At 42.2% G+C, this 10,917-nt stretch overlaps 1 protein-coding gene across 1 annotated transcript; it reads left to right on the top strand.

Moving 5' to 3' along the window:
* The first annotated feature begins 3,163 nt into the window (after nucleotides 1-3,163).
* LOC112175977 lies at nucleotides 3,164-7,867 on the top strand. Its single transcript, XM_024313724.2, has 8 exons — nucleotides 3,164-3,574; nucleotides 4,155-5,822; nucleotides 5,893-5,952; nucleotides 6,048-6,343; nucleotides 6,430-6,495; nucleotides 6,569-6,697; nucleotides 6,795-6,953; nucleotides 7,040-7,867. The coding sequence occupies exons 2-8, from the start codon at nucleotides 4,193-4,195 to the stop codon at nucleotides 7,679-7,681; spliced, it is 2,982 nt and encodes a 993-aa protein (XP_024169492.1). The 5' UTR covers nucleotides 3,164-3,574; nucleotides 4,155-4,192; the 3' UTR covers nucleotides 7,682-7,867.
* Nucleotides 7,868-10,917: the final 3,050 nt, after the last annotated feature.

Raw genomic sequence — 10,917 nt, forward strand, 5'->3', positions numbered from 1 at the left:
GCGTGATCTGACTTCTTTCAAATGATTGTATGCCGAGGAAGGAACCCTCTCGGCCTTTAGGTTCTGATGCCTCTGTTGCAAGGACTTCGGTTAGGCGTCAATCCTGACCGGGATCTTCTATCACACTCACTTCTTGTATGAACTCAAAGGTTCGAGTGACAAGCGAGAGATCTATTGGGTGAAGATACTCGCGAATCACGGCGAAGACGAAGGTGAAGTGGACTCGGTTGTCAAAACATTGTGAGATGATATGTGTGTGAACGGCGAATCGCATCAATCCAATCCGGACTGGCCGAAAGAGATCAATGGATGATAACTCTATGTTACGAACTACTCCTAAGTGCGAAAAGTAAAGTGCATATAAAATAAAGAACAAGAAAGTAGAATGCTTGAATGTAACGACTGAAATAAAAGTAAGGAACTAAAAATGAAAACAAGTTATGAAAGTTGAATAGAAGGCAAAGTACCTATGAAAGAGTAATAGAAAGGTTTGAGTAAAAGTTGTATATTGATTTGTTTGTGTGGTGCAGGACCTTTTACAATGATTTACAATGTGCTATATATACAAGTCAAAAACTCTAGCTAACTTGTCCTCCAAGACGTGGAATTGAAGTAGGATTCTCCTTCCTTCTAGGATTGATTCGTCTCGTAAAACTCTGACTTTTCTGATATTCGAGATCTTCACAATTAAGAGCATAGTTTGACTTGAACTCCTTCCTTGTGAAGACTCTTCATCCGATATTATTGCCTAAACTTGGCCGAACATTAATTTTCATTTCGGCCCACATGAGTAACGACCCTTTTGAACTTGGATTAAACCAAACATATGGCCGCATGGTCCAACTTGTTGATTTTTGGGTCATCCGTTACTAAAACCTCAAACCAAGCTGGGTGACCGACCGACACTTTTTCCTTGGTCGTATGACTTCACATTTCCCTCGGTCGTCCGTTCCTAAAACCTCAAATCAAGCTGGGTAACCAACCGACACTTTTCCCTCGGTTGTATGACTTCACTTTTCCCTCGGTCGTATGACTTCACGAACTATTTATCTTGAATGGGTGCTAACTCAGTCCCATTTCTTCTCAACATGATCGTACACGAGAGTAGCTAAATTCAGGTCCAAACATTGCCCCCCGAGTCTCATAAGCATTAGCTCTTAAGCCAAATGGTGGTGAGACTTGAATAAAAATGGAATATCTCAAAACATACCCGGTCGTGATATTTCGACTTGGTTGTACCACTTGAACCTTCAAAACTCGGCCTTTGACATGCAAAACTTGAAAGACTTGGCCGAATACTCCCCAGGTTTGACACCTCGGTCATGTTGTCTTGGAGAAGAAAAACAATTTTGGGTCGGGACTTATTACACGGTCGAAGCTACTACTCGGCCAAGGCATACAACTCGGTCGAGACATTCAAAGAGGAAAACTGGGCCGAGATGTCTAATTTAAAGACTTGGTCATGGTCGGCCAGTACTAGAGGCTGGAATTTAGTCATGGTTGTCAAAGCAATTATATATAATTATATATATGTACAAACTCGAGCAGATGCTTGGCCATGCAAATCAATATACAATTGTATATATGTTATAACCACGAGCAGATGCTTGGCCATGCAAATCAATCATATATAACTATATATACGCATAACCACGTGACCTCTAGTCATGAGCATAATTATATATATATATATATATATATATATATATGTATATAATACATGCACAGCAGCACCAACATTAAATATATTTGCTTTCTCCCAACTGACACCAAACCATGATTATATATACCAAACCCATAACTCCGACCAAGGCTTCGAAAGACATATGCATGATTCTTCAATATGATTATATATATACCATCACACAATCATGAATCATAACACATGGCCCACATGAGCATGACTCCTCGGCTGACTGCATGCAAATATAATTATATAACATAATTATATAATATAACATATGTTATACTATAATTATATTTATATAATATATTATGTAATTATTGCATCTGAAAGTGTGCAACTGTATACCTTAACTCGTGCATCTGTGAGCAAACGAACCCAGAAACACTACTCCTCTCCATCACGTTCACTTGCTCGTTTCTTTTTAATTTCAAGTTCTTTCAAAATCATTTGTAGTCATCCAAATTTTCTTCTTCGTGTGCGTATGATTCTTTCTCAAAAAATGATTGACCACAACTGAGCATTGCAACAATAATCAAATTGATCTGGGCACCAAACCCAGATCTACCTTTGATGTTGTCGGTGGGGATTTCTTCATCTGGGAGTTGCGGTTAATCTGATGCCGGTAAGCCTCCAGGTGGGTCACCGGTTTGGATACGGTGTCGATGAACTGAAATAGACAAGCCAGTGGCAAAGGAGAAACCTGGATCAAACGAAGCAACCCGAATCCTTGAAAACTCGGCCTTGACGTGTAAAGTTTGAAAGACTTGGCCGATATATCCTAGGTTTGAAACTCGGTCAAGTTGAGGGATAACAAAAATTACTCGGCCATGACATACTGCTCGGTTCATGCTTGCTACTCGGCCAAGACTAATTACTCGGTCATGTTCTACCGTACTCCGAGCTTTGGTCGAGGCATTGTAAATTTTACAATGTGGGGCTCAGCCATGCACATGCATCAAGCCATCTGCAACTTGTGAGTTTGGCCAAGAAAAACAACGTTGAAAATTTGACCGAAGCATTCAGAGAGGACAAATAAGCCAAGTTGCCTGAATCAAAGACTTTGTCATCGTCATCCACACTTAGTCTCAGTCAACCGAAGCAAAGAGCTTGGTTATGCAATACTATTATGCATAATCAAATATATATAGATATATATAGCCATGTGCATGCTCACTTGAACTCTGTGCATGATCCATATAAATATAATTATCTTCATCTATGAGGGCCATAATGTCATCCTGCTTTCACGTCGTCCTTGATGTTGGAGGGCCACAAGAAAGGACAAATAGGCCTAAATTAAAAAAACTCTTTCATGGTTTCCCAAACTTAGTCTCAATCAGCCGAAATAAAGAGATTGGCCCTGCAAAGCAATTTATAATATATCTATGTATAACTATGAGCAAGTGCACGTGAACTCTGACCCTGCACACATATAATTATATAACAATGGTTTTGCGTGTGTCAGTAGATGAAGTGAATTGCGCGGTCGTCTTCTGTGGGAAGCCTTCTTGAAGAAATGAAAATGGAATGCCAAAACCAAGATTCCTCTTCCATAAAACCCTTCCACATTTTCGAGTCCAAACTTTTCAAGCTATTCCAAAAATTCAAAGTCCCTTCTAATCTGACGCCTGTACATCGTGAACGAAACCAATCTGGAATAACAACTAACTGATTTAACAAGGGCGAGTTTCAAGGTGGGTTGCTGGTTTAGATTTGGCGTCGGTGAGCTGCAAGGCGGGTTGTCGTGATCTGGGTACAACGGCAGTGGAGCTGCAAGGTGGTTGAGGTTTGAGTTCAACTTCTCCAGCGATCTCAAGAATGTGTCTGACGAAGATGAGCAGCTAACTGGGTTGATTCGACAAGGGAGAGCTGGAAATACTTGGGGAAGTAAGTTGTCTAAATTTTTTTCCACTCTTAACTATGTGTGAGTAAGCTGAGAATTAGCATAATTTCGGCCTTGTGAGATTTGAAATGCATTCATGCTTCTCCTGCTTTTTGTCTGACAAAGTTCTGGCTGAATCACAACTCTTGCTTAATTTGTCTTGGTGAAATCTTGGAGATTGACATAAGATGCTTGCATTGGATGAACAATTTGCCCCCTAAAAGTTACACACTTTGAATCTAGCAATTAATCCCCAAATAAATGGTTCATACTCCATTAATCAAGAGTTTGAAAAGTCAGACTCTTTAATTATTGGATAGCACTTGCTGGCAACTTTCCAAAACTTAGAATGCTTTCTGTCATTCTCTTGAGACGCCATTGAAGGTCTAGTCCTCAACTAAATATAGTAATTGTCTCTTGCACTGTTGCTCTGCTTCTGCTTTCCTGTTGGCAATCAAAATCTACACCCACCAGGTTGATTTTCTGATGATAAGACAGAAGCATAAATCCTTGAGTCTTAATTTGAAGTCTGCGTCGAACATAGATCAAAATCTGTCATGCACTGATTCTGTGATTTATTTGCAGGTTTTGAATGAACTCTACTGTAGCTAAACAAAGCTTTCATGGCCGATGATATATCAGAAACTGAGACGGGGTTAGAGGACAGCGAAACAACAAAAGCACAATTGGCTGAATTCTCAACCAAGTTTGAAGCTGCTTTTAGTGCTTCTGTGGACAAACTCCAAAGCTCTGTGATATGTCGGTTGACGAAGAACAAGGAACCGCGAAGAGAGTGCATATTAGGACCACATTACAGCTTGGGTATGCCGCCGGCCATCAACGAGGTTCTAGAAAACTCATTGGTGGACACATCTTGCTTGACCGGCGGAGCTAGCTGGTCTAGTTGGAACACAAATTCTAAACAGCCAGGGAGTTGGCCGAAATCAACACCCGAGTGGAAGAAATGGGTGCCACGGATGGAGCACTTTTTCGGTCGCTCATGGAAAAAATTTGGTATTTATGATAGCATTAAAATGTCCGAACAAGAAATCTACATGGATCGGCCTCTTCTTGCTGCTGCCTTGTGTTTTTGGTCATCTGCTACTAACACCATGAACCTGCCACTCGGGCCAATGAGTCCAACCTTGCTAGATATGGCCGCAATATTTGGTTTTCGGCCGAATGGAGAGGAGATATGTGCCTTAGCTAACCTTCCTTCCTCTTTTCATGCTAGCCTGAGACCCAAAGTGAACAAGGACGACAAGAAAGCCAAACAAAAAGCTGACGCCACAGCGAGGAAATTGCTTAACTATAGCACTTTCTATGCCGAACATGCAATTGCCGAGGATGTGTCCACGGTCGAGAGGCACGAACCAACACAATATGAGCACGCCGCTTTCCTCCTTTATTGGTTATGCAAATACGTGTTTTGCACGAAGTCGAACAAGTGCTTGTTCGAGTTTGCTGGTATTGCGGAGGCCCTTAGCTTGGGTAAACCTTTAGCCCTTGGTCCGTTTGTCCTTGCCTATCTTTACCGTACTCTGCGTAATGTGGTGACCAACAATATGACACTGGATATTGGAGGGCCATTATGGATGTTCCAGGTATGGGTGCAGACTTACTTTCATCAGCTTCGACCAAGTCATCCTTTTGATTCCACTGTGATTCTCGGCCGCCAGATCATCTCTCTTGGTCCTCATTCACATTCGGTAGCAGAATGCTTTGCTTTCTTCCTTTCGAAAAAGAGCATGACCAAGGAAGAGTTTGCCATATGTTATAGCCGAGACTATCCTTCTTGTCTTGCATTAAACATAACGAAACCATGGGAGAGGTCTTTGGACTTGTCAGTACTTCTACCTTGGGGGAGCATTCTCATTTCTCGAGACATAAACTATGGTCTCAAGGGTACACTGGGTCGGCCAGGGGTTGAGGTTTATCTTCCAAACTTTGTTGCGCGTCAGCTTGGCTTCATACAAAGTTGTCCAGCCTTCTTTCTAATGTCCCGGAATCGTTTTTCTTCATGGAGAGATAGGTTTACAGACACCGCGCATTGTTCGGCCGTTACTCTTTATTATCAGACTCAGTTTGGAAACTTTGAGAGATTCGGCCTGAGCGCCCGTGAACCTGATCATAGAGCAACTCCTACTTTCCAAACTTGGTGGTCAACATTTATCAAGAAGAAACTTGGAGAGGACTTGCGAACAACCGAGCGTATTGCCTTGTATGGATTCCCGAGCTTGTTCACCAACAAAGGTGAGTAATCTCAACCAGACAACTTCCTTTGATCTCAAATACATTTCTAACGTTATGCTTTGTGTTCTAGGCAATGACAAGAAGAAGGCACTGGTTGCCAAGTCGAAATCCAAAGAAAAGTCCAAGGAAGGTAAACCCCAACTCATTGTCCGACAATCGCTAATTTCTTTAATTGCTAATAATTTTTTTTTTTTTTTTTTTTTTTTTTTTTTTTTAATCTTTCAGAGCAAACCTCAAAGAAACGAGAATCAAAGTCGGGAAGAGCTCTGCCTACCAAGAAGGTAAAGAAGTCACCTGACGCGGTGGAGAGTTCGGTCACGAATCCGGCTGATATTATGGTTAGTGAAGACATAATTTTCGAGGGTGATATGGATAATATCCAAAATGTTCTAGCTGAAAATCACATCATGTCTGGAGCTGAGGATGTGGCCGAAACTAGTAATGCCTCAAACAATAACACGGGCTCGGCCGACAGCGGAGGTTCGCCTGATGAAGCACAGTCAGAAAACTTTGAGCACGAGGTAGGTTCATGATTTAAAGTTGTGCGTTTCTCTCATCTTGGTTATATGAATTGTGCCTGGCTAATTGACTTTCTTTATCTTGGTAGAGAGATGACCGCATTGATCATTCTTCGCATCCTCCTGAAAGCAACATGGTTGAAATTGACATGGATGTAAGTTTCTCATATTCCCTTCTTCGATTGTATTTTTTGCTTGTCTGTGATTATTGACTCCCCTCTTTTGCAGGACTTGGGTGAGAACCAGCTTCTTAATATCGACCAACCACTCGCAAACTCACATAACCTTGCTAAGGATTCGGAAGACATCGACGTACTTGGCCGAGAGGCATTGCTTAACCACCAAACACTTGTCCCGGTAAGATATTTCAATCCGGCTTGGTATGCATCGCTCCCATATTCTAGAAACAACTTGAACCTTTACTTTTTTTTTTTTTTTTTTTTTTTTTTTGCAGGTACGAGGAACTCAAAGCAGTTCAACCTTGGAGTTGGTTCTTCTCAATCCAACTGAACCAAATCCTTCCATGTCCGGAACGCTTACCACCTTTCTTACTGAAGGGATGCCTCGAAATGATCAAGCTATCATTTGCGCCCCATTGTCGGCTGAGCCTGTGGTGAGTGATTCAACAACTTCAAGATTTGTTCGTCCTAGCTGACTCAACAACTTCTCACCGGGCTCGTTGTTTTTTTTTTTTTTTAGGATCAAACAACAGGCGATCTTGGTCTGGAGCTACTTCAATTTCTCGACACACTAGATAACAACATGAGCCCGGTGGAGGAAAAGCTTGAAACAACCGAAACCAAGAAGGCACTAAAATCGGTCAGACAATTTTTGGGTTATGATACGAGAGCAGTAACCGAGGCTAGTTTTCTTGCTTTCAAGGAGGCGGTTGAAGTACTTATTTCAGCCAACCATTTATCTCAAGTAGAAGCTTATGAAGTTCATGCCCTTTTGTCCCGCGCAAATTTTAGTCTCTCTCCCTGCCTAGAAGCCCAAAAAGAGTTTGAAACCGGCGAGAAATTTATGAGTGAGTATAAAGACATTCGCCAGTCTACCGATCTTGGCCAACTTCATAAGTTGAAGACTTCTTTGGATGAGGGAAGGCAAAAAGTGCGTGATTTGAAAAAGCAATTGGTCGAAGCTGAAGAGCAAGTCAAAATCACTTCGGCCTCCATCCGAACCATTGTTCCTCAACAACATCTCACTAGGTATAGCTTGATTTTGTCATCGGTCAAGTCGTACAACAAGAAGAAATGCATTTTGAAGCGAAAGGTCGACCAAGGTATGGAAGACTTGGAAAAGGTTAAGGAAGTTCTTCGATCTCTTCTACCCTCTGACTAGTAATTATAGTGGGATTTGGTATCCATCTCGGCCTTATATTTTGTACATGGTCCTAGGACCATAACTCAACCGGTTGCCTTAATTTTGTAAAGTCTAACCGACCTTATTTGTAGGACTCATATTATATGACCGGTTGATCATTCGGCCGCTATTTTGTCAATGGATTTAACCTCTTTTGACTTCATATCTCTCGGCCAACCAGGTTCTAATACTTGTTTTGTTTTGCACCTTATTTTGAGCTTGGTTAAACCAACATCTTCAGCTTGGCTGACCCTCCCATTCACCTTGGCTAAAATTACCTTAGTGGATTCGGCCGACATATTTAACTCGACCAAATGAATTACTTGATTATGGACAATACAAATTTGGTTGATTCGGCCAACACTTCATGTTTAACTTTGACCAACCAAATAAAAGTAAATTCCAACATCGTAAATGAATGGATGTAAAGAGACACGTTGTTTATGCAAAAACATACAACAAAACATAGGCGGCCGAGTTTACAAGTCTGATACTCGGCCGGTGTTCCCTAGGTGGTACACTATAAATCTTGCTCCATCATTTCCCAAGTAGTGGGGTAATATTTCTTGAGGAATTGCCCGTTGATAGGCATTGCATGGAGCTCTCCATCTTGATCTTTCAGTTGATATGCACCTTTTCCTAATACTTGATCGATGACAAACGGGCCTTCCCACCTTGGCGACCATTTTCCGAAACGTTTATCTTTAGTTCCGATAGGCAAAACGGCTTTCCAAACTAAATCTTCCTCAGCAAATGACTTAGACTTAACTCGTTTGTTATACGCACGGGCCACAGCCTTTTTCTGTGCTTCCATTCGGTTGTAAGCGTCCATTCGTTCTTGGTCAAGTTCTTCAAGTTCCTGAATCATTGCCTGAGTGTAGTCGTCAGCTACCATTTCATTTTGAGTAGCGAATCTAAGTGATTTCAATTTCACCTCAACAGGTAACATAGCATCATGCCCATACGTTAGCGCAAAAGGCGTTGTCCCTGTGGCTGTACGTTTGGACGTTCGAAAAGCCCACAAGGTCTCTGATAGCAGATTGTGCCAATCTCTGGGATTCTCTTGAACCATCTTCTTGAGTATATTTATAATGCCTTTATTACTGGCTTCGGCCTGACCATTTGCTTGGGCATAGTAAGGTGTCGAGTGAGTCAACTTGATACCCAGACTATCTGTGAGTTCATGCATTGCTTCGGCTATGAAAACCGAACCCCTGTCAGCTGTTATGGTTTCAGGTATCCCAAACCTGTGTATAATGTTTTCCTCCACAAATTTGATTACTGTCTGACTAGAAATAGTAACGTATGGTTTTGCCTCTACCCATTTAGTGAAATAATCAGTGGCAACCAAAATCCATACGTGTTGTTTTGATGATGGTGGTCTAATACTCCCTATAATATCCATGGCCCAACCTCGAAACGGCCATGGCTTAACAATTGGATGGAGGACGTCGGCTGGAACTCTTTGCACAGGCGCATGAATTTGACATTTCTTGCAGCTCTTTGCGAATTCAATGCAATCCTTTAAAATTGTAGGCCAGTAGAAGCCGTGCCTTCGAATTAACCACCTCATTTTGATTCCGGCCTGATGTGCACCACATATCCCCTCGTGGACATCTTTCATGACTTCCAAAGTTTCTTGCCCCCCTATACAAAGAAGGAGTAGATCATCGGAGCTTTTGCGGTACACTGCTTCTTTGTATATAACGAAATGTCCAGCCAAGTACCGAGTCTTCCGGTCATGATTACCTTGAGGATTTTTGTGGAACTTGATAATAGGGAGTCTCCAATCATCTGGCTCGATATCGATAACAAAAACATCCTCTGAGACTCCTCTCTCTTCTAAAGCCGGGAGGGTACGTTTGGCAATCTTAATGACTCGGGAGTCGTCTCCTTCGGGGATCCGTAACCCTGAGGCTAATTGGGCCATCTCATTGGCCTCCATGTTCTGTCCCCTTGGGAGGTGGGCGAGAGAGATTCGATCGAACGTGTTGGCGAGCTGGTCAGCTAAAGCATGATAGGATAAAAGTCCCCAACTTGTGCATTTGAATTCCTTATTCATTTGGTTAATGACCAATTGAGAATCCCCGAACACCAGAACTCGTCGTGCTCCCATCTCTTGGAGAATCTCCAGACCAACGCAAAGAGCCTCATATTCTGCCTGATTGTTTGTGCATGTAAAGTCTAGTTGGAAAGCGAACTGGAACTTTTGTCCCTCAGGCGTTTCAATGACAACACCAGCTCCGGCGGAAAATTCAGTACTAGACCCATCAAAATACATGGTCCAGTGGTTATTGGTCATGGAAGCCACATATATGATCCCAATATCAACCTCCTCAGCTCCCTCAAACTCGGTCGAAGGGTGATGAGCAAGAAAGTCAGCCAATGCTTGACCCTTGACTGACTTTTGAGACACATATTGAAACGTGAACTCAGACAATGCCATGGTCCATTTTCCAATTCGGCCTCGTAAGATGGGCCGAGTCAGCATGTACTTTACTAAATCGGTCTTGGATATGACTTGGACGACCGAGGGTAACATGTAGTGCCGAAGCCTGATGGCTGAAAAGAATAATGCAAGACAAAGCCTCTCAATAGGCGTGTACCGAGTTTCCACATCAGTGAGGATCCGACTCAAGTAATGAACAGCACATTCCTTGCCATTGTCGTTATCTTGCGCTAGTAGGCTTCCGATTGATTTATCCGATGCCGATATGTATAACTTCAAAGGCCTTCCACGCACAGGGGGTACCAAGACAGGTGGGTTTGATAAGTATTGCTTAAGTAGGTCGAATGCCGCTTGGTGTTCTGTTTTCCAAACAAACTCATCTTCGGCCTTGATTCTCAAAAGTGAAGAAAATGGCTGAATTTTGCCAGCCGAGTTAGAGATGAAGCGCCTTAGAAAATTTACTTTTCCCAGGAATGATTGAAGTTCCTTCTTCGTGCTAGGAGCAGGTGCATCCATAATTGCCTTAGCTTTATTTTTGTCGATTTCAATTCCCTTTTTATGAACTACAAAACCAAGGAACATACCGGTCGAAACTCCAAAAAGACATTTGTCAGGATTCATTTTTAGTTTGTGAGCGCGCATCCGTACGAATGTCTGTTGAAGGTCAGCCAAATGATTTTGCTTCTTGGCCGACTTTACCACAATGTCATCAATGTATACTTCGACTGTGTGACCAATTAGGTCATGAAAGATCATATTCATGGCC

Source organism: Rosa chinensis, chromosome 7 (genome assembly GCF_002994745.2).
Source record: "Rosa chinensis cultivar Old Blush chromosome 7, RchiOBHm-V2, whole genome shotgun sequence".
Taxonomy (NCBI): domain Eukaryota; kingdom Viridiplantae; phylum Streptophyta; class Magnoliopsida; order Rosales; family Rosaceae; genus Rosa; species Rosa chinensis.